At 39.2% G+C, this 25303-nt stretch overlaps 1 protein-coding gene across 1 annotated transcript; it reads right to left on the bottom strand.

Annotated features, from left to right (window-relative positions):
- Positions 1-10172: 10172 nt before the first annotated feature.
- LOC309498309 (IgGFc-binding protein) lies at positions 10173-24651 on the bottom strand. Its single transcript, XM_082168951.1, has 26 exons — positions 24624-24651; positions 24469-24519; positions 23108-24280; positions 22650-22990; positions 21970-22543; positions 21199-21803; positions 20491-21061; positions 19789-20387; positions 19125-19689; positions 18813-19009; positions 18530-18668; positions 17828-18432; positions 17117-17687; positions 16438-17036; positions 15777-16341; positions 15416-15612; positions 15181-15319; positions 14484-15088; positions 13773-14343; positions 13094-13692; positions 12433-12997; positions 12072-12268; positions 11838-11976; positions 11423-11751; positions 10592-11154; positions 10173-10502 (listed from the first exon to the last, which is right to left on the bottom strand). The coding sequence occupies exons 2-26, from the start codon at positions 24515-24517 to the stop codon at positions 10448-10450; spliced, it is 11112 nt and encodes a 3703-aa protein (XP_082025077.1). The 5' UTR covers positions 24518-24519; positions 24624-24651; the 3' UTR covers positions 10173-10447.
- Between the last annotated feature and the right edge of the window lie 652 nt (positions 24652-25303).

The following is a 25303-nucleotide window of genomic DNA, read 5'->3' as shown; positions in this document are numbered from 1 at the left end:
ACAAGTGTCTTACGTAATTTCCTGATCGCTCTACCTACTCCGCCAGTAGCCTCAAGACAATATGCTCATGGTGTGTGCATGCATGAAGCCTTCTTAATCTTCACTATTACACAAAACCACTTGATTTGTATTAAGATGGATATTTGAATTTGAACTCAAGCTCTAAAAAGACGCACAAGTATAGCTATGCTTTTGGCTGAACATTTTTATTATTATAATTCACATTACTTTATTCTCAGGTATTTTGCTTCAAGTATTAATTTTATTCCAGAGTAAATACTTTTAAATGAGAAAAAAATACTGAGAAAGAATCTACTCAGAATCTATTCTTCACGTATATATTTAGATTTTTAATATAATTAAGTATATTAATAATAACAGTGTTAAATTATATCCAATATAAGTTAAAATGACTGATGGTGATAATTAAAGGGCAACTTTGCTGTGGAGGTACATAAGAAACATAATTTGTGTCTGTCAGCTGTGATTGGTGGAATATTAAGAATGGCATTAGCCTACTGACCTCGAGTGGCCTCGCAGATGAAGATATTAAACGGGTGGTATAATGCCCTTTTCACAAGATGTAAAATAAGTCTTTGATGTCCCCAGAGTGTGTATGTGAAGTTTTAGCTCAAAATACCCCACAGATATTTGTATATAGCATGTTAAAATTGTCTCTTTTTGAGGGTGAGCAAAAACACAAAGTTTTTGTGTGTGTCCCTGCTCCCGGCACAGAGGGCGGAGCTTCAAGGCTCTTGTGTGTTTGCAGCTTCAATTACCTCACACAGACACAAACTGAACATTTAAAAAACTTTTATGTTCAAACCGGAGTTAGACAGTGATGGAGAGCCTCAAGAAGAAGTGACAACATGTAGACAACATTTCTGAATAGTTAGTTGATGAATTTATGTAGCTTATGTGTAGTTATCTTCTAGTCATTGATTAGCATATTCTGTTATTATAAACTATAAATCTCGTTGCCAGGGGCGGGTTAATGTAAATTTTAGGGTTAGTGATGTCACTAACCCGGGAGGAATGTCCTAAAGTCCCTACCAGCCATTTATTGTAGTCCTTAAAAAACAATTTCTTTAAAAGAAAATATCTCCCTTTGCTTTGAACTTTGAGCTTCTTAACTTTGCAGATGTTGTTTATGCTCAAACAGCAACATTCCACACTAACTAAAGTTAGAAAAGTGAAATCATAATCAACCACCTCTTTAAAGTTATCTCATGAGAAAGCATGTTTGAGAATGACTTTACAGTCATTTGGCCCAAACTCAAGGCAAGACGCACTCAAAGAAAGTGCCTGCAAGTCACCCACTCACTTGACTAAGGCTATAGGGCTAGCAGAAGGGCAAAAGGGGCCGCTGCTCGGCCGACTGATGCGGCTCGAAGGGGATCTGAAATGGTATATAAGCAAAAATGCATATAACTTTTGAATAAATCTGCCTATTGTAATGCCACTGGTCTTAAGGTATGTCATTGTCACCTCATTCTGACCACATCACATCAATTTTGTAACTACGCCACCTATTGGTCGAAAGTGATAATCCATTAAATTCATTTAGTCAATGTATATGATTTTTCAGCCATTTTGCCTGAATTCATATTTAAATGTCTTTAATTGCTCCTTGCTGCAGTTGGTCTGACAATCCCAGCCATGTTGGCATGTCTTGTCGTCTTCTTGCGCTTGGCCCCGATAATTGCTGCTTGCAGCTATATTTATTATTATTATTATTCCGCTCTGGAAGTCTATAGCAGCCCATAGATCCGCTTGCGGGAAAGTTATGAAAAACCTACTTTTTCGAACTAGATCGAAAGAAAATAATGTTTGGTAATAGGCCTGTTATTTTTAAAATTGGAGAAACAACTGCCTATTACAAATTCATAAAATGCAGTTTGATTTTTTTCATCTTAAGAACAAAATTAAGATAACTATTTTAAACTAAACTGAATAAAAGCAACATCAAATTTTACGTGCAATAATTAATAAAATTAAAATAAATTGATTTAACGCAGCTTTATTATACTGTCCCTAATCCAGAAGTCCTGCATCGGTTTTGTCTTCCACATATTCTGTAGTGACAAATTCATTTAAAACATCCCTTCTGGACACTTCAAGGCTAAACAGCACCTTATCTCTGTGATTGGAAACGCATTTTGTGGATAAGAGGTTGTTCTAGTCCTTTAAATGTTGGTGCTGTCAGTACAGTCGTACACTTGAAGAATCCAAATTGTTTAAAAAAATATTTCCCTTTCCATCTGTGGCCATCATGGTTCCAAATGCAATTGGATCATCCCAGGGTCCAAAGATATTCACAAGACAGTCATTTTGGTTTGATGTTTATAAGTTTGGAAATCTAACATGGATGATACTGTACCACTATCAATAGGCTTAGTAAAGAGATGTGAAAAAAAGAGAAATCAAACATGCAATACCTTTTGCTTACTGCCGCCTTTATCAACAGTAGTAACTTGGCAAACTTAAATCCATCCACCTATTGATGTGTTCATAGGTGTTGTAACATCCACAAAAATGAATTAAAGGTCACATTGATGTTTTCATGGAAACCACCACCAGAGGTCATAATCGCCACAATTCTGAGCAACCAATTCTGGTCTAGAGCACAGTGAACATAAATGCTGCAATGAAAGATGTCTTGTCAAATTTGCAATTTTTTAAGCACAAACTTGATATATTACATATTTTAAATATAATATGTATTTAGGTAATAAATAATTGGGAAGAATTGTATAGCCTCAAATCTGACAAAACAAGATTTATGCAGACAATCAAGATACCTTTTAAATATAAAAATATATATAAAAAAATTAAGTTTACACAATTTTTTTTAATATTAAATCTTCAAAGGTCATCTCTTTAAATGTGATAATGCACTAGTTTCACATTGCTCATATGTTCTACAGTAAGCCAAACATTTTAATAGATATATATGGAAATATGCTGTAATGAATGAGGTTAGAGATGGGATACAAATGCAGATTATTTTTCATGACTGGCTTGATTTCAAGAGGTCTGATTCAAAGGAACAGGGAAGCAGGACTTCAGATTAAAGCTCAGTGGATAAACTGACATTGGTTATTAGATCTCCCTGGCAAACCTGTGAAAACCACATCAATTTATAGCATCAGTATTGAAAAATAAAGTTAATATCTTTGAAATATCAATAAGTTACATTGCAGTGCTCAAAATGCACATTTAAAGGGATAGTTCACTTTGAAATAAATTTTTGGTATGTTTTAGCTTACCTCAAGGGCATCCAAGATGTAGGTGTCTTTTTTTCCGCAGTAGTTTCAATTTTGATATTTTTAGGTCAAACCGTTCTTGTCTGTCAGTCATATAATGCAGGTCTATGGTCACCACCTCAAAGAGCATGCACAGAGTCCAAATTAAAACAATTCCCCGTCGTCCAAATTAAACAATTCCCCATCGTAAGTACACATTGATGGCCTAAGACACGAAACGAGCGATTTGTGTGAGAAAACGAACAGTATTTATTTCGTTTTTACCTCTTATACACAGCCACGTCGAAGTGATCTGATCTGAGGTGTACGCAGACTGGTGCATAGATATATACACTAGATGTCGCCTTAAAGACATTCGTTCCAATAAACTGCAGTAGACAAGGCGACATCTAGTGCGACATCTACATTTTGTCCCTTGTTAGTTTCTATAGTTGACCATGTTTGTCTCCAGTTACTCTGATTCGTTCTCACCTGTTGTTCCTTAGCCATTGTTTCTCTGTATATTTATACCCCTGTGATTCAGTTGTTGTTTGACGGTTGTTATCTTTGCATGTGTTTGTGAAGCTGTTGCGTTCTTGTTCCTTAGATTTTGTTCCAGTTCCTGGTTTGGATTTTCAATGTGGATTACCTTTGTTTTGTGAATAAATTGCATTAATTTCTGCAGTTGGATTCTTGCCTCTCCTCATCCCTGCTGTAACAGGGCCGAAGTTTCAGAAACTTCATATAAGCAGTTTTAAAAAACTGTAACACCTAAGAGAAACCGTCTAGCCTCATTTACAGATTTCTGTTTCTCTTTCAGTAAACAATCAGTTTAGGTACAGTGTATGGGCATTGTCATTTCATCCTTGTGGTGATATAAGCAGAAGCCTACATGCTTTGCTCAATGTCCTAACTGGGAAAGGAATCTGACCGAAATAGTCTGCTGCTGAAATTTCTGGTTCAATGACCATGCTACATTGGTGTGTTTAACGTCTAAGTGGCTAAACTGAATGTGCCCTGCTTTTACGTGTCTAAAGACGAAAGTTTGTTCTATGCCTGGTTTCTACAGAAAGCCACTGTTTGCTTATATTGTTTGCTCAACTTATGATACATAAATATTGATTGAGCAGACTGTATGTAATACAAAAAGTACAGCACATACACTCCAGACATGCAACAATAACAATAAACTTTTGTTTTGAAGCAAGAAAGTTTGCTATGACATATGAAGAACCTTATGATTCTTTGTTGCTTAAAAAGTACCATTATTTTGCATTGTAGCGATAACTTGCAGCACTTACGTCTTTTGATACAAAGAGATAAAGCTCAGTGGAAGAGCGTCATATGTTAGCAACCCATTGCCCTCAGGCACAAAATGGAGCAGTGAATATGGTTCAGTTAAACATCACATTTGACAACAATAAAAATAATAAACCACAGACTTAATCAGCAAATTCTGTGATATGGTTAATATGGTGTTTCCCACATTGTACATGAGATTGTGCTTAGAAAGTCTTGCAAGTTAAATTTTTTTCTGTAATTATTATTGATATTTTACAACTCTAGTTGTGTAAGCTCCACTGTTTTCAGATTTAAAAACTTTAGCGAATAACAAATAGCTTATTCATATAATATCTTATCTATGCTTCAGCAAATAACATCATAAATTTAGGTCTCTTCTTCACACAAAACTATGATTTTTTAAGAATCAAAACTTAGTTGACTACATGAGTGGCAATCAACTAATTTTATGATACTATGCTTATTTTTGGAGTTTGAAATCCTCCATCCCTTTACACATTTTTATTGTATGTAAAAGAGCAGCTTCTACAAAACATCTTTGTTCCACTGAAGAAAGGAACAAGATATGATGGTAATTTATTGAGAATACTGAGAGGATAAATACAGTAAATAACCAGTGTAGCCCAGTCTATCCATTAACAACAAATTATTTTGATAAGTAAAAATTGTCATGATGAACACAGTGTTTCACCTGGGTGAACGGAGCATTAGCCTATTAATGTAAATTTTTGCATATTTATGGTATGATTGTTGAAGTTTTGATAACTAATAATAATCTATATTACATTTCTGCACAAGCAGTATATTTTTTTACTTTTTCTAAATGTTTTGTTGAAGGATCATAAATAACATACACTTGTACAAAGTTCTGTTGCATGTCAGTGAACATTTGCAGCAGTCACATGCAAAAGAATCTGCGCACATACTCAAACACAAATTCCTGTCATATGCCTTGAATTATTGACATTGCTGGACTGTCTTTGTATTATTTTCTGAGAAACCCTTAATCATTACATAAATATACTATGTCAAATTTTTGGGTGAAGTGACGTAAATGTGAATGTAAATACAGATACATACACAAAGATATACATATTGAGCAATAAGTAAATTTACAAATGACCTTTACTTCACTGTACACACATTAGTCATATCAAGGTTTTAAACTCAATGTAATGCATGTCCAAATAAATGTGTTCATTTCTGTTGGAAATTGCAATGATATGTATGTATTGGTAGTACGTATTTTGCGTTTTGCAAAAATGTTGCCACAGGTAAGTTTTTCCAATGAGCCTATGCTGCACCCCATCCTGTGAGCGATGCATCTGTTGTAATCACCTTCCTCAGAGAAACTGCCTCAACAGAGTCTCTGACTCGAGAAAAGAGCAATCTCTCCACTGACAGAGAGCATGCATGCAGAGTGATGTCACTATCACTTTGCAGTTGAGGTGGCGTTTTGGACACAAGTGCTGCGCCGCCATCCAGTGCTGAAACTCTCTCGTTTGCAACAGTCCCAGTGGAATGACAGAAACTGTCGAGGCGATCAGACCCAGAAGACGTAAACAGTCTGAACAGAACTCTGTTTCCCTTCTGAAAAAGGGATAGACAGCCACGAATTAACCTGATGCGCTCCTCCGACAGAAACGCTTGATACAGGTCTGAGACTCAGGTAAAGTGTGCGGGCACCAAGGAGCTTTTTGTCTCGTTTATCTTGAAGCCTAAGCTTTCCAAATGAGAGACAAGCATTTTTGTTTCTCTCTCCGCCTGCTGTTGTGACGGCACACATAGCAGTAGATCGGCCAAATATGCTGACACTCTTAGACCCATTATTCTCAGCGGTGTGAGCGCTGCTTCGACACACTTGCTGAACAGCCTTGGAGCTAGTGACAGCCCGAACGGAACAGTCAAAAACTCGTAGGCTGTGTCCTGATAGGTAAACCTGATGAATTGTCTGTGTGCTGGGTATATGCTTATGTGAAAATATGCATCCTTCAGATTGACTGACGTAAGCCAGTCTCTGGGACAAATAAATTGTGATAACATTTTTAACGTCAACATTTTGAACTTGTATTTTCTGAGGTGTTTGTTGAGGTTCCCTAAATCCAGAATGGGACGGAGACCTCCCTCTCTTTTAGGAATGACAAAGTACCGGGGGTAAAAGCCGTGATGGCTGTCTTCCGGCGGCACAACCCAAATTTCTTCCTTTAAAATCTGAGCTGACTCCCCTTCTGCCGCTGACATTAACACACTGTTGAAAAGTGGTGGTTTTACAGCAAGCTGCAGACAATAACTCTGTGTTACTGTGGATAAAACCCAAGTATGTACTGCGGCCTAGGGTACCCTGACTGTCCCACCCTGGAAGCAGAGGAAAACCCAGGGCGTGTGGGCTGGGTGGGTCGAGCAGTGGGCTTCCCGGGAAGGCAAGTTTCAAAAGCCTCTCCATCTTTCTTGCGAAGGTCACACTGCTGCCGTATATTCGTCACAGCAGCCCCAAAAAGGACTTTTGGCTCCACTGGAGCATCAAGGAACTCTGCCTTCTCTCTTTCGACAGGCCTGATTATCCCAACCACAGCGCTCTTTCTCCCATCACTGCCAAGCCCATGCTGTGGCAACACCTCTGCTCTGCATGACGCAGATCTCTTCCCACAGTGCTGAATCAGGAGGCCAGTGGAGAATCAGAAGCTTTTTATCAGCTGCTCTCTTACACATTTCAATAAGGTCCAAGTCTCCCTGTATGGGAGAGGGAGACTCACCACTCGCACTGTTAGGCCTGGAAGAGAGATTTGGAGGGAGAATTGCATCCTCTTCATCCTCCTCCAAATTCTCTTCCAAGAGACGAGCAATTGTCTCATCATCTTCCTCCTCCTCTTTATCCCCCATTTTTGGGTGAACCTACCCTTCAAGACAGTCTTATTATAGAGGATAAGTTTGGCACCCAGGATAGCAGAAGCATAAGACAATCTAATTTAGCCTATTATTATTTTAGTTATTTGGAGAGTAATGTTGATATTAGGTGTTATTTAATATTTTTGCAAGTTGAGACATTTCTCTCCAATTTAGGGGGTATTCCAAAAAGTAGTATATGCATCTTACCTGGGTAAGTTTACTCCCTGTAAGCAGATAACCTAAATTTTTGGTTTCAAACCCAGAGGTAACTTTCAGGGCAAGTAAGTGGCCATAGCAACTTTCTCCCTGGATATACATACATGTAGCTTCAGAGGTATTCAGCATATGCATAGCCTTTCAATAAGGCTACAGTGGGTGGCAGCACAGATTACGCACAATATTATAAAGTTATAAACATTACCAATTTTTATTTAAATTTACCAGACAAATCCAAAAATCACACATTGTTGATCTGCAATCAAAAGGTTGTATTTTTTTGTTGTTGCAATGGCACATTTATGATATACATTTTATTTAAAAAATGCTAATCATATACATATGTGATACATCTCACCTTATCACAAATGTAAAAAAAAAAAACTAATTGTATAGAGCCATATTATCTTTGCAAGTGCAGACTGTTTTTTTAAATAATATTTCTTACTTTCTTACTTAAATGTTTAAACCTATACATTTTACACACCATTTAAACCTATGACATTTATGTATTACAGTTCTGACTTTTTTCTCTAAATTGTGAGTTTATATCTAGTTATTCTGATTTTCTTATCAGAATTGTGAGATATAAATTCCATGATTCCATGGTGGAAACAAGCTTCCAACTGTCACTTTCTGCCACAAGGTATGCTCTAGGGCTGCACGATATCGAAGAAAAATGTGATATGTGATAACTCATTAAATAATGCAATATTCAAAATGATAAAGCTTAAAGTGTGTAAAATAAACTTAAATTATCTTTAAAATATATTTAAAATTATATAACCTACATACGTGTTTCACTTTTTTTTTTTGACAAGAAAACATCATCACTACAGCCTCTGAAAAGGAACAGCAGTGTTTTACTGTAGCATAAGAAGTGTTATTTTAACATCAGTGTAAACCACAGGGTTCAGGGTTTCAGGAAGGCCTACATTAGGTTTATTTAACAACAGAAACTGAATAATCAAATGTGAAAATAAAACACTGCTTAGTTTTCACTGTATGACTTAAATATACTGTATACTGATTCTTATTAAAGCTACAAAAGTTATTTAGCCAAGAGCACTGAGTGATTTTCTCTTTGTCTTTTGTTCATGACCCCAGTTATTGCAAGCTGTCGCGAAATGCATATCGCGATATTTACATTTGCAATATTTCGATAATTTGTATTGTGCAGCCCTAGTATGCTCTGCCCATAAATATAAGTTGACTTGAACAGCTATCTTGAAGGTTCACGGAAGCATGTAGCCTCCATACTCCTTAATGGAAGAAGTCTGAAACAACCAGGACTCTTCCTAGAGCTGGCCTCCTGGCCAAACTGAGCAATCAATGGAGAAGGGCCTTGGTTGGAGTGGTGACCAAGATGGTCACTCTGGTTGATCTCCATGATCATATATGGAGATGGGATAAATTTACAGAAGGACAAACATCACTGCAACACTCCACCAATCTAGGCTTTATGGCAGAGTGGCCAGACTCAAGTCTCTCCTCAATGAAGACACATGAAAACCCACTTATGAATTTGCAAAAAACAACTAAAGGACTCTCTCATACTGTGAGAAACATTATTCTCTGGTCTGACGAACCTCAGTTCCAAGCATCATTTATAGAGCAAACCAGGCACTGCTCATCATCTGCACAATACCATCCCAACAATAAAGTGTGGTGGTGGCAGCATCATGCTGTGTTTTTTTTTTTTTTTTCAGCAGCAGGGACTGGGAACTTGTCAGGGTAGAAGGAAAGCTCAGTGCAGCAAAATATAGAGTTAGCCTTAATTAAATATTAAAGCACACAGCTAAGACAATGCACAGTTGGCTTAAGGACAACTCTGTGAACATCCTTGAGTGGCACAGCCAGAGCCTGGGCTAGAACCCAATCTAATATCTTCGGAGAAACCTGAAAATGGCTGTCCACCAAAATGGCTGTCCACCCAGCCAACCTGACAGAGCTTGAGAGGATTTGAGGGGTAGAATGGCAGAAAATCCCAAAAATGCAGTCAGATGTGCAAAGCTCATGCCCCAAAAGACATGCCCTTAAAGATTTTAATTATTATGTAATGTACTTATTTCAGTTTTTAATACATTTGCAAAGTTGTCAAAGATCTGTTATTTTCTTTGTCATTATGATGTATGGATTGTAGATTTATGTGGGGAAAAAAAGTAATGTAAAGCAGTTTAACTTAAGGGAGCAAAATAATAAAACAAAAAACAAAAAGGGTTTTGAATACTTATGCAATTATTATATATTCTTAGGCTGCACAATGTAGCATTTTCAATGAAAATTCATTGGTTAGTGTGAGTGTTGAACAGCATCTGAAATATTAACTGTTGCATATTGGTGGATGCTTTAATGTGTCTGGAGCAGCTGAATGTCTATATAAAATACTTCCCAATTATTGATATGCCAATATTAGAAGCTGACATACGGTTGGCTTAACCTATATTTCTGTTAATGACTTTTGGCACTTATAATTACAGACACAGGAAATGACACAACTGAATGAAATCAACATAATGCACATAGATACAAGAATTTAATAAGAATGTTAATTATGGAGGCATTTGAAGGAATAAATCAAGTTTAAAACAGAGCAATTTAACCCAAGATTAACTATAGACTGATTTGTGGATAGGACAAATCTATATGATGTATATGTAGTCATTCAAGAAAAGAAACTCAAACATCAATTTTAAACACCATGTCTAATATTACATAATGTGATATTAAGTATTGACAAAAACTGTTATATGTTATATGTCAAAATATTAACTGTGAAATGCAAAACAGAATGTTATTTATTTAATAATTTCCATTTTCACAGGGATCCAAGCGACTTGAGAAAAAATCATCCTGTTCATCCTGTTGGGAATAAAAGACGGGAAAGGCGTTAGCATTAATGTAACATATATTAAACAAAGATTTTGAGTCATGGCCATGACTTACAGCAGTTAGCGAGCTGTTTCCACTCTGGAGACACGTCAGCCTTTACCAGTGCACAGGAGGACACATAATTATTTAAGGCATTGCAGAAAGATTTTTGACTTCCATCATTGAGACACATTTGGAAAAGGCAGTCAGCAGCGAATCGCCTCTTTGAGATTATGTTATGGCACTGGGCAAATGGGCCCTTCGCATTCTCTAACAAGCCACAGTAGCTTTGTCCACTATATAGTAACTTCTTATCATCTGAGCAAGGGGGAAAGTGCCAGCAGTTGCTGTTGCTTTCAGGGACACTCCAAGACTTTGCCCATTCTGTGATGTCTGTCATGCTGTTACCACTCGGTGTGACATAATCATCCTGCAGGTCATTACTGTAGGTTCCGCACATTCCAACTATGTTATTATAATAGCTACTGGACAATGTCACCATGAGGGTATTCGCCCAATTAAACATGACCTCCAAGCCAAAATCTGTCTGCAGGACCCCTGTAGTGCCCGATTGCGTTATGTTGATCCCCTCAGAGTTTAAACTTACAGGAAGGTTTGAAACTGTGCCATCAATCTGGATAGGATAAAATGAGAGCAAGCAATAGACATATTAAGTAGAGAATTTCCATAGTGTACAACAGAGGTAGTCAACCCTGCTCCTGGAGATTTTAGCTCCAAACCTAATTGAACACATCTGAACCAGCCAATTAAGCTGAAAATGACTTGAAAATAGCAGGTGTGAAGGTAGCCCTCTGGGTGCAAGGTTGGCTTCTCCTGATATACAATATTACCTTAGAGGGACACTGAGATGTTTTAACATTGACTTGATGATACTGACTTACTGTCACATGCTTGCGGTTGCCTTGGATGAAAGTGATGTCATGTCCTCTGACTGTAATGGTGGCTGACTTCACGTAAGATCCACGTGTGCCTTTGAGCATCTCATTCTTGTTGACAATGCTGAAAGGTGTTAGTGTTAGGTCTTTGCCTGAAGTTTTAACTAAAGTATAGGAGCAAGTACCCTGGAAGGAGAAGTGGTTTCCATCAAAGGTTTTGTAATGAGGATCTCCTTTAGCAATGCAAGAGGCCTTTGACTTTGCAACGCACAGTGCCTTATTGTCCTTTACAGTGCAGTACTCTTGTTCACGACACTCATAGTTACTGCAAGGATCTGGAACAGAGGTGTACATCTGTATTATGGTTTCATTTAAACCTAATTGGGGAACTCTTTACAATGTTCATTATAGATATACTTACCTTTCTTGTAGCACCCAGTTACACCTTCTTTATTGTCACAGATCTGATCTGCATCACATTTCAATGGTTCACAGGAGAACACTCCGGATTTGCAGAGGCATTTCTCTTTACACTGTCCTTGAATGACTGTCTCACCTGACTGCAGAAAAAATAAGAGACAACAAGTGTCAGTTTTTTCCAGTGACTAGTGTGATGTTTGACTACTGCAAAAAAGAAACTGGAATGGTTTCTCACCTTGTAAAACTTTCCATCTACATTACAACCACAGTCCTGCAAAGTCTTGCATTCACCTCCATCAAACAAGAAGCCATCATCACACTGACATCCTTCCTGACATGGTGGACAATCCTGTGAGTTAGTCAGGCTGGCGCAGGTTGAAGAACAAGTGTCAGCACAAAGCTCATAGTGACTGTTTGCCGAACACTTGAGTGCTGGAAGAATACAAGATTGTTTTTAGAGACTGGCTCAGTAATCAGTTTTTAGAGAGAATATTTAATTTTATACAGTATCTTCTTCAACTAAAGGCTACATAAAAAGAAGGCCAGCAAGAGGACAAGCAAAAAGAGGGTCATTTGAGGAACATGCAGACACTTACGACAGAAGGTGTTATTCCTCCAGCTGTTGATTGATGTCCCAATCTCTTGACAGCTGGCAACATACCTTTGTATGTGGCGACAGTGAACTGTCTTGTCTTTTGGTTGTGCTGCCATATCTTTAACACATTCATCGAAGAATTTCTGAGGTGGAATTTTTTCGTAACAATCAGAAAATGGTCCCTTCTCTGTGATTAGCATACTGCATGCTGTTTCTGCCTCTGTCTGCTTGTCTTTGTCCGGATTTAAACATTTGGGGCCACAAATTGTTTGGCACATTATTTTATTTGATGGCGAAACCCAGGCCTCAGCAAAGTACTCCACAGAAGATGTCTGAATACCATCTGGCAGGAGAAAATCATCTGCACTGTTTCCATTGTAGTTACCACAGAGACCTTTGACTATGTTTTTAAAAGTGGATGGGATCTCGATTTTGGCCATGGACACTGTATCATATGTCAGTTTCAATCCAAAACCTGTTTCCACAACAATGTTAACACCGCTCTGATAGACTTGTACCAGTCCATCATTCACAGTCACGGGGAGATTGGTTTTAACGTTGTCCACCTGTAAAGAAAACACCAACATAAAACTTAGACATTTTAGACAACAGTATTTGATTACTTTAAACTATTGTTAGAGTTTCAGTAACCAGTACATTACCTGAACCTCCCAGATGTGGCCGGGCAGCAAAGTAATCGTGGATTGTTTTATTTGTATTTCTACTCTTCGAGTAAAGACTATCTCAGAGGAGGACTGCTGTTTGACTAATACACTGAAAAAGTTCATGTCCTTATCCTTGTTCTGAGCTGTCTCTGCCAATCTATACTCACAGTCTCCTTCAACAGTGAAGGACTTCCCATCGAATGTCTGATAAAGCCCAAAGCCTGACACTGAGCAAATGGCTTTGCTCTCTGGGAAACAGCCCAGAACTCCATTCAGAACCTGGCACTTCTCGTTTGGTTTGCAGGTGAATCCATCATTACACTGAACTCTTCCATTCTCTTTGCAGACACATCTCTGCTGGCACTTGTCCTGAGGGAAGAATTCCTGACCCAGTTGATAGTACTGGCCCTTCTCAGTACAGCCACACTGCTGTGCAGCCACACACTCACCATCGCTCAGGACAAAGCCTTTGTCACATGTGCAACCTTCAACACAGGGAGTTCCCATACAGCTCTTGGGCTCAGTGAGGCCACGGCACGTCTGCGGGCATCCTGTCGCACAAACCTCATAGTGGCTGTGTGCCTTACAGTTTGTAGCTGTGGACAGATCATATTAAGAACTAATGTCAAACTAGAGTAATGAGTTATAATTATATTTGAAATAAAGCAATACTAACGGCAGAAACTGTCGGTTCTCCAGGATTCCACTTGGCCAAGTGCATCTTGGCAAGCAGCTGTGTATGCAGAAAGAGCACTGCAGAGTGCTGACGAATGACCACCATACATACACATATCATACACACAATCCTCATAAAACTGATTTGGATTCACTTTATTATGGCAGCCTTTGAATGGTCCCTGTTTGTCAGTGATCTTACTGCAAGGCTTTGTAAAAGTTATTTGGTTTCTCTCTGTGGCGTCACATTTAGGACATGCTTTGCCCTGACATCCATCTGAGCATCCAGGGTCATCCTTGACTTTCCAGCTGGTTCCAAAAATGGTTGGGGTTGCAGCAAGGGTTTTGTTAGGAGTAAGCAAATCATCATTGACATTGTCATTCCAGTTTCCGCAAAGCCCCCCCACTTGACTGTAGTAAGTGCTGGGGAGAGTCAGTGCTACGTGGCTTTCCCAGTTGAATTTCAATGTCAGATCAAAGTCAGTTTTTATCACGCCAAAGTACCCACTGTAGAATATGGAAAGTCGTCCATCTTCTAGTTCAAATGGCAATTTCACATACAGATTGTTGACCTTTAAAACAAATTCATCCAAATAAATTAATATTCAAAATAATGTGTATTTTTTTGTAGGTGAGTGTACAGTAACATTCGACTTGCTATGCAAGCAGTTATTCATATTACAGGTAGGATAGTCTTTTTTGATGAACTGACCTTCACTTTGCGTGGGCTTTCCTTACTTAAGACAATTGTGTATCCATAGACCGTTAAGGATACAGTCTTAGTGTAAGCAACTGCCATGTTTCTTCCTCTGTTCTCATTCTTGACCAGCACCTCAAAAGGTATCAATGATGGGTCAGCTGTATTGAGTAGCTTGGACAAATAATAGGTACAGGTTCCTTGGAAATCAAAGGCTTTACCATCAAATGTGCGGTAGTGTGGATCCCCTGCACCCTGGCAGGTACTATAGGACATTGGGTAACAATCTTTCACTCCATTCCGTGTGTCACACACTAGGGGATTCTTACACTTTGATGGTGTGCATTCAACATTTCCAGTTTGAGGGTTGCACACACATTTTTCTGTGCATTGTTTCTCACCCCAAAATGTCTGCTCAGCTAGATAAACTTGGCCTTTGTAAGTGCAGCCACACTTTTTTACAGGTATGCATTCATCTCCACTGCGGACAAAACCTGCATTGCACTGGCAGCCATCCACACATGGCAGTGTGCACTTGTTTGGGGCATCTCGATCAGCACAAGTGGGAGCACAGGCTTTGCCACAGGCATCATAATGCATGTTGACTGGACAGTAAGTTGCTTGAAGGATTAAACAGAGAAAGAGAGAAAATTGAAAGGCCTGATATATAAACATATATTTTGTATGGTATACTTGTTCTAAATATAAATACCTTTCTTGTAGCACCCAGTTACACCTTCTTTTTTGCCACAGATCTGATCTGCATCACATTTCAATGGTTCACAGGAGAACACTCCGGATTTGCAGAGGCATTTCTCTTTACACTGTCCTTGAATGACTGTCTCACCTGACTGCAGAAAAAATAAGAGACAACAAAGTGTCAGTTTTTTCCAGTGACTAGTGTGATGTTTGACTACTGCAAAAAAGAAACTGGAATGGTTTCTCACCTTGTAAAACTTTCCATCTACATTACAACCACAGTCCTGCAAAGTCTTGCATTCACCTCCATCAAACAAGAAGCCATAATCACACTGACATCCTTCCTGACATGGTGGACAATCCTGTGAGTTAGTCAGGCTGGCGCAGGTTGAAGAACAAGTGTCAGCACAAAGCTCATAGTGACTGTTTGCCGAACACTTGAGTGCTGGAAGAATACAAGATTGTTTTTAGAGACTGGCTCAGTAATCAGTTTTTAGAGAGAATATTTAATTTTACATAGTATCATCTTCAACTAAAGGCTACATAAAAAGAAGGCCAGCAAGAGGACAAGCAAAAAGAGGGTCATTTGAGGAACATGCAGACACTTACGACAGAAGGTGTTATTCCTCCAGCTGTTGATTGATGTCCCAATCTCTTGACAGCTGGCAACATACCTTTGTATGTGGCGACAGTGAACTGTCTTGTCTTTTGGTTGTGCTGCCATATCTTTAACACATTCATCGAAGAATTTCTGAGGTGGAATTTTTTCGTAACAATCAGAAAATGGTCCCTTCTCTGTGATTAGCATACTGCATGCTGTTTCTGCCTCTGTCTGTTTGTCTTTGTCCGGATTTAAACATTTGGGTCCACAAATTGTTTGGCACATCAATTTGTCTGATGGTGAAACCCAGGACTCAGCAAAATCTACCACAGAAGATGTCTGAATACCGCCTGACAGAAGAAAATCATCTGCACTGTTTCCATTGTAGTTACCACAGAGACCTTTGACTATGTTTTTAAAAGTGGATGGGATCTCGATTTTGGCCATGGACACTGTATCATATGTCAGTTTCAATCCAAAACCTGTTTCCACAACAATGTTAACACCGCTCTGATAGACTTGTACCAGTCCATCATTCACAGTCACGGGGAGATTGGTTTTAACGTTGTCCACCTGTAAAGAAAACACCAACATAAAACTTAGACATTTTAGACAACAGTATTTGATTACTTTAAACTATTGTTAGAGTTTCAGTAACCAGTACATTACCTGAACCTCCCAGATATGGCCGGGCAGCAAAGTAATCGTGGATTGTTTTATTTGTATTTCTACTCTTCGAGTAAAGACTATCTCAGAGGAGGACTGCTGTTTGACTAATACACTGAAAAAGTTCATGTCCTTATCCTTGTTCTGAGCTGTCTCTGCCAATCTATACTCACAGTCTCCTTCAACAGTGAAGGACTTCCCATCGAATGTCTGATAAAGCCCAAAGCCTGACACTGAGCAAATGGCTTTGCTCTCTGGGAAACAGCCCAGAACTCCATTCAGAACCTGGCACTTCTCGTTTGGTTTGCAGGTGAATCCATCATTACACTGAACTCTTCCATTCTCTTTGCAGACACATCTCTGCTGGCACTTGTCCTGAGGGAAGAATTCCTGACCCAGTTGATAGTACTGGCCCTTCTCAGTACAGCCACACTGCTGTGCAGCCACACACTCACCATCGCTCAGGACAAAGCCTTTGTCACATGTGCAACCTTCAACACAGGGAGTTCCCATACAGCTCTTGGGCTCAGTGAGGCCACGGCACGTCTGCGGGCATCCTGTCGCACAAACCTCATAGTGGCTGTGTGCCTTACAGTTTGTAGCTGTGGACAGATCATATTAAGAACTAATGTCAAACTAGAGTAATGAGTTATAATTATATTTGAAATAAAGCAATACTAACGGCAGAAACTGTCGGTTCTCCAGGATTCCACTTGGCCAAGTGCATCTTGGCAAGCAGCTGTGTATGCAGAAAGAGCACTGCAGAGTGCTGACGAATGACCACCATACATACACATATCATACACACAATCCTCATAAAACTGATTTGGATTCACTTTATTATGGCAGCCTTTGAATGGTCCCTGTTTGTCAGTGATCTTGCTGCAAGGCTTTGTAAAAGTTATTTGGTTTCTCTCTGTGGCGTCACATTTAGGACATGCTTTGCCCTGACATCCATCTGAGCATCCAGGGTCATCCTTGACTTTCCAGCTGGTTCCAAAAATGGTTGGGGTTGCAGCAAGGGTTTTGTCAGGAGTAAGCAAATCATCATTGGCATTGTCATTCCGGTTGCCGCAAAGCCCCCCCACTTGACTGTAGTAAGTGCTGGGGAGAGTCAGTGCTACGTGGCTTTCCCAGTTGAATTTCAATGTCAGATCAAAGTCAGTTTTTATCACGCCAAAGTACCCACTGTAGAATATTGAAAGTCGACCATCTTCTAGTTCAAATGGCAATTTCACAAACAGATTGTTGACCTTTAAGACAAATTCATCCAAATAAATTAATATTCAACACCATGTGTATTTTTTTGTAGGTGAGTGTACAGTAACATTCGACTTGCTTATGCATGCAGTTATTCGTATTACAGGTAGAATTGTCTTTTTGATGAACTGACCTTCACTTTGCGTGGGCTTTCCTTACTTAAGACAATTGTGTATCCATAGACTGTTAAGGATACAGTCTTAGTGTAAGCAACTGCCATGTTTCTTCCTCTGTTCTCATTCTTGACCAGCACCTCAAAGGGTATCAATGATGGGTCAGCTGTATTGAGTAGCTTGGACAAATAATAGGTACAGGTTCCTTGGAAATCAAAGGCTTTACCATCAAATGTGCGGTAGTGTGGATCCCCTGCACCCTGGCAGGTACTATAGGACATTGGGTAACAATCTTTCACTCCATTCCGTGTGCCACAAACTAGGGGATTCTTACACTTTGTTGGTGTGCATTCAACATTTCCAGTTTGAGGGTTGCACACACATTTCTCTGTGCATTGTTTCTCACCCCAAAATGTCTGCTCAGCTAGATAATATCGGCCTTTGTAAGTGCAGCCACACTTTTTCACAGGTATGCATTCATCTCCACTGCGGACAAAACCTGCATTGCACTGGCAGCCATCCACACATGGCAGTGTGCACTCATCTGTACCATCTCGATCAGCACAAGAGGGGGCACAGGCAGTGCCACAGGCATCATAATGCATGTTGACTGGACAGTAAGTTGCTTGAAGGATTAAACAGAGAAAAGAGAGAAAATGTAAATATCTGGTATATAAACATATATTTTGCTTTCATGGTACACTTGCTATAAATATAAATACCTTTACTGTAGCACCCAATGGCACCATCTTTTTTGCCACAGATCTGATCTTCATTACATTCCAAGGGTTCACATGAGAACTCTCCGGCTTTGCAGAGGCATTTCTCTTCACACTCTCCCCGAACGACTGTCTCACCAGACTGCAGAATATATTAAATAAATAAATGATATTTTGGTGGGAAAGATAAAATAGTCAATGTTTTTTTTTCTGTGGTTGGTGTCACTGGTGTCATGTTTGAGTGCTATTAGCAATAAATAAATAAACGGACCAGATAGACTCTCACCTTGTAAAACTTTCCATTTATATTACAACCACAATCATCCAAAGTAGTACATTCACCTCCATCAAACAAGAAGCCATCATCACACTGACATCCTTCCTGACACATTGGGCATTTCTGTGACTTTGTCAGGCTTGCACAGGTCGAGGAACAGGTGTCAGCGCAGAGTTCATAGTGACTGTTTTTGAAACATGTGAGTGCTGGAAGAAAACAGTGACATTTTAAAGAAAAACTTAGGGTTTGGTGCATTAAGGGGCATTACGTAGATAGGCTAGAGGAGAGTTATTTTTAAACCTAAAGTATGCAGACACTTACGACAGAAGGTTTTATTCCTCCAGTTGTTGATTGATGTCCCAATCTCTTGACAGCTGGCAACATACCTTTGTATGTGGCGACAGTGAACTGTCTTGTCTTTTGGTTGTGCTGCCATATCTTTAACACATTCATCAAAGAATTTCTGAGGTGGAATTTTTTTGTAACAATCAGAAAATGGTCCCTTCTCTGTGATTAGCATATTGCATGCTGTTTCTGCCTCTGTCTGTTTGTCTTTGTCCGGATTTAAACATTTGGGGCCACAAATTGTTTGGCACATCAGTTTGTCTGATGGCGAAACCCAGGACTCAGCAAAATCTACCACAGAAGATGTCTGAATACCGCCTGACAGGAGAAAATCATCTGCACTGTTTTCATTGTAGTTACCACAGAGACCTTTGACTATGTTTTTAAAAGTGGATGGGATTTCGATTTTGGCCATGGACACTGTATCATATGTCAATTTCAATCCAAAATCTGTTTCCACAACAATGTTAACACCGCTCTGATAGACTTGTGCCAGTCCTTCATCCACAGTCACGGGGAGATTGGTTTTAACGTTGTCCACCTGTTAAAAAAAAAAAAGCAAAATAAAATTTTAACATTGTAAGAAAAAGTATTTGATCACTTTAAACTATTGTTAGAGCTTCAGTAACCAGTACATTACCTGAACCTCCCAGATGTGGCCGGGCAGCAAAGTAATCGTGGATTGTTCTATTTGTATTTCCACTCTTCGAGTAAAGACTATCTCAGAGGAGGACTGCTGTTTGACTAATACACTGAAAGAGTTCATGTCCTCATCCTTGTTCTGAGCTGTCTCTGCCAATCTATACTCACAGTCTCCTTCAACAGTGAAGGACTTCCCATCGAATGTCTGATAAAGCCCAAAGCCTGACACTGAGCAAACGGCTTTGCTCTCTGGGAAACAGCCCAGAACTCCATTCAGAACCTGGCACTTCTCGTTTGGTTTGCAGGTGAATCCATCATTACACTGAACTCTTCCATTCTCTTTGCAGACACATCTCTGCTGGCACTTGTCCTGAGGGAAGAATTCCTGACCCAGCTGATAGTACCGGCCCTCGTAAGAACAGCCACACTGTTCCATAGGCACACATTCACCATCGCTCAGGACAAAGCCTTCATCACAAATACAGCCTTCAATGCAGTGAGTCCCCTCACAGCCCTTGGGCTCAGCGAGGCCACGGCACGTCTGGGAACATCCTGTTGCACAAACTTCATAGTGGCTGTTGTCCATACAGGATGCAGCTGTGGACAAATTATATTAAGGACTATTTTCACAATATTTACAATGGTTACATATATTAAATTTTTTTAAAGAGAAGTAAATGTTTATGGAATTAATACTAACGGCAGAAACTGTTGGTTCTCCAGGATTCCACTTGGCCAAGTGCATCTTGGCAAGCAGCTGTGTATGCAGAAAGAGCACTGCAGAGTGCTGACGAATGACCACCATACATACACATATCATACACACAATCCTCATAAAACTGATTTGGATTCACTTTATTATGGCAGCCTTTAAATGGTCCCTGTTTGTCAGTGATCTTGCTGCAAGGCTTTGTAAAAGTGACTTTGTTTCTCTCCATGGCATCACATTTAGGACATGCTTTGCCCTGACATCCATCTGAGCATCCAGGGTCATCCTTGACTTTCCAGCTGGTTCCAAAAATGGTTGGGGTTGCAGCAAGGGTTTTGTCAGGAGTCAACAACTCATCATTGACATTGTCATTCCAGTTGCCGCAAAGCCCCCCCACTTGACTGTAGTAAGTGCTGGGGAGAGTCAGTGCTACGTGGCTTTCCCAGTTGAATTTCAATGTCAGATCAAAGTCAGTTTTTATCACACCAAAGTACCCACTGCGGAATATGGAGAATCGACCATCTTCTTGTTCAAATGGCAAATTCACAAACAGATTGTTGACCTTTAGGACACAAGTTACCAACTAATTAACAAAAGTTTTTGTTAAAAGTATAGTTTTTTTGTAGGTTAGCATATAATGACATTTGTTCATGCCTTTATGCAGTTATTAATTTGTATAAGAGTTTTAAATATACTGACCTTCACTTTGCCTGGGTCATCTTTACTCAAGACAATCGTGTATCCATAGACTGTTAAGGATACAGTCTTAGTGTAAGCAACTGCCATGTTTCTTCCTCTGTTCTCATTCTTGACCAGCACCTCAAAAGGTATCAATGATGGGTCCGCTGTATTGAGTAGCTTGGACAAATAATAGGTACAGGTTCCTTGGAAATCAAAGGCTTTACCATCAAATGTGCGGTAGTGTGGATCCCCTGCACCCTGGCAGGTACTATAGGACATTGGGTAACAATCTCTCACTCCATTCCGTGTGTCACACACTTGGGACTTCTTACATTTTGTCATTGTACAATCAACCTTTCCAGTTTGAGGGTTGCACACACATTTCTCTGTGCATTTATTGTCACCCCAAAATGTCTGCTCAGCTAGATAATATCGGCCTTTGTAAGTGCAGCCACACTTTTTCACAGGTATGCATTCATCTCCACTGCGGACAAAACCTGCATTGCACTGGCAGCCTTCCACACATGGCAGTGTGCACTTGTTTGGGGCATCTCGATCAGCACAAGAGGGGGCACAGGCAGTGCCGCAGGCATCATAATGCATGTTGACTGGACAGTCCAGAGCTTGGAGGAGAAGATAAAAACAAAAATATAAATATTCTGATTATGTCACATTAATTGCCTACCAAAATCCTAGCATAATTGAACAAACAGTACCAATATTCCATTCACATTCATTAATCTAAATATTGAATAAATTTAAATCTCACATATATACAAATGCACTTACGGCAGTTGGAAAGTGTCCTCCAATTTCCAGTGATTTTGATTCCAGCTGACATGCAAGCATCAACGTAGCTTTGAATGTTGTTGCAGAGGAAGTTTCTGATACCGTTGTTAATACAGACATCATAGACACAATTATCTACATACATGTGGGGATCCACAGTGTTGTGGCAATTAGCAAATGGCCCATCAGTTTTAGCCATGACACCACAGTTTGTGTCTTTTTTGTACTCCTCTTGAAGATTTAAAGAGCAACTTGGGCATTGTCCATTACAGTCATCATTACAAAACAAATCATTATCTGGAACTTTCCAGGTCTTGGCAAACTCAATGACATTGGAGAGCACCTTGCCTTTGGGATCAATATATTCATCTCTTCGGTCACCATTATAGTTTCCACAAAGACCACCTACAGTCTGGAAATAGCTGCTTGGAGCTGTGATATACAACATCATATTCCAGTCATATTTAACCTCTAAGCCAAAATCCGTTGATATAATAACATTCCATCCCCTCTGATCCACTTTTATTTTGCCACCATCTATAGTCAAAGGCAGGTAAGTATTTTCACCATCAAACTAAAATGAAAAACAAGAAAACAAACACCAAAGAAAGAGATTTACTTATTGTTCAGTGTGGTTTTAAATGCATCAAAAAACGTTATAAAGTGCTTTTTACTTTTACCTCTACTACTCCTCTTTGGCTGCCAGCCACCACGGTGTGATTGTACACAAGGACAGAAACCGTCCTTACATATGCCACCCTTTTACTTCCCCGGTGATTATTCTTTGCCAAGATAGTAAACGGTGTGAGTCCTTTTTGAGGCTTTGTATTGTTTGCCATGACATAGGTACAAGTTCCCTGAAAGTCAAATAATTTTCCATCAAATGTTTTGTAATGAGGATCGCCAACTGCCTGACATGTGGCAGTGGAAGTGGGGACGCAGACACCCTTTCTGCACTCTTCCTGCTGACGGCACTTAACAGTCTCACAGGGGTCTGGTGGAGGCGGTGTTGACGTAAAAACTTAGGAAACACAAGAAAGTTTTGTGGAAACACAAGAAAGTTTTGTTTTTTTGTAATTTCGATCAGTTATACTGATTGTACAAACAAGGAACACATAGTTCAGTCATGATTTCTTACCTGTGTTACACACTCCTGTTGTGGCATATCCATGCCTTGGTTTCCCACCAAAAACATAAGCAGCCATCAGCGAATCACCTGATATGGTGATGGGACCTTGCTGTGAACCAATTGACTTGGTAGCCCATACAAATTTGTCATTAGCAGGGAACGTTTTCCATTTCAGTGAACCGCTGATAGTGGAGGCTGATGCTGCTTCAGCAACAACAACAACAGTGTTATCATAGCCATCTTGAGAGTGAATGGTCCATGATTTTGACATCTCAGAGGTTGGTATGACATTGGTTAGAAACTCATCATTTGGAAAATTGCTACTGAAATACATCACCATGATGTTTTTGCTACTTTGGATGAGCTTAGCATTTCTGCTCAAATCAACAGCTAAAACTTCTCCAGAATTTAGCTTTCTTTTTTGGGGATACTTATGCCTATTGAAAATGGACACAACAGTGTTGTCCTCTGGGGCAACCACATAGGCTGTGTCTTGGCTGAAGGACTGATGCATTGCAGGGACCAGGTATTCGTTGGAGAGAGACTCAATTGGTACCAGCTGCTCATAGACATGCTCACAGGTGCCTATGATCATGGAGCACTCGTGTCCGGCCAGGACAGCTACTGGAGATGTGGATTTGATTTTTGTTCCAGACAAATTTATCAGACTGCGAAGTTGATAAACTTCGTAGGGAGCCAAAGTAATGGTTTTGGTCTTCGTGAGTAACCCAAAAAATCCTGAAATGGAGACAATCTCAATTGTGTTCATATAATTGCCATTGATTATGGCTACCAGCTTTTTATATGAACTTGGACCCGTGTTTGGAGTAAAAACTACATAACTCTTGCCAAGTTGATTTATCGGGAAGATCACACTGCTGTCTCCGGTGAATTCCTTTAAGTTGGATGATACAACCGAGATATGAGCAGTAGAAGAGATGGAAACAGTTTTGCGGAAGACTCCATCACCTTCCATCTCAGTGTTTGCTGGCAGGACAATCCGTTTGGTCTCACCTCGTCCTATGTTCACATTTTCACTGTAACTCAGTGCCTTTATCTCAACTTTCACAGTGGCTGGGGAATCCTGTGCTGTTATGGAGAGAGTTGGACTGGCTTTTCCATATTGGTAATTTGTCATAAAAGCAGTGATGAATTCACGCCCTATTGGACATCCGCTGACTGCTGTAGTAAAACAGAAACATAATATTGTCAATGCCATTTTTTTTAAACGTATCTTCAGATAGTGATATATAGTAAAGCAAACATTATTATTAGTGTATAAAAGCATTACCAAAGTACTAGGCGAAAAGTTAGTTGCCATTAAATCTTGATTATCAGATAGAAACCATATACAATATAATTTATCTTACCAGTGACTGTTAAAACTGCCACGCAGAAAAGAAAAGACCTTGTCTCCATGGCTGTAACAGAGTAACAATACATTTACCACTTCTGATGATTTTAGTCTTAAATCTAGTTTTAAAAGAATAAACATAAGTAATTCAAGAGAGTGAGCAATACGTACCTGAAGGCCAAGTCTCTTGTGAACAAAATATTTTTTAAAAAGGGAGGGCTTAAATAGTATGGCTGGTAACATAAAAAAATAAAAAATTCCGGAAACAGGATCTCATTTTTAAGGTACATAAAAATGTATGTAAATTGAAGCTAATAAACAGAATACTGTAAACAATGTTCTGCATCACTGCTATAGCAAACATAAAAATGTTGACCAAATTTTTTTTATTAAACATAATATTTGAGTTTAAAAACCAAATATACTTAAAGGAGGGAAAGATTCAGACGGTTTGAAGTGTGTGTATTTGGATTTAAATGAACACCCCACTGTGTAAATTTCCTTCAAACAAACCAACCTATGTGTCACTAAATACATTGAACATTCACGTTTCAAACATTTCCTGCAAGTCGTGCTTATCTGAGTGTTCACAGTTTAATTGATTAATTTTGGGTGATTATACTTTAAATAAATGCAATGTTTATTCATATATATATATATATATATATATATATATATATATATATATATATTTATCTGATATGCAATGTGGGTTTAGCATTTATTTCTACAATCTTTGTCAGTGACTGTGTGTACAATGACACATTGTTCACACAGAAACAAGGCAGATGACTTCAGGTAAAAGATGTTTGCCAAGCTTTCCTGTTGAAGTAAAATGTATAAACAATTTG

This window comes from Leuciscus leuciscus (genome assembly GCF_965113295.1).
Source record: "Leuciscus leuciscus genome assembly, chromosome: 5".
Lineage (NCBI taxonomy): Eukaryota > Metazoa > Chordata > Actinopteri > Cypriniformes > Leuciscidae > Leuciscus > Leuciscus leuciscus.
Note: the sequence above shows the minus strand (reverse complement) of the source record. Positions and strands in the feature narration are given on the sequence as shown.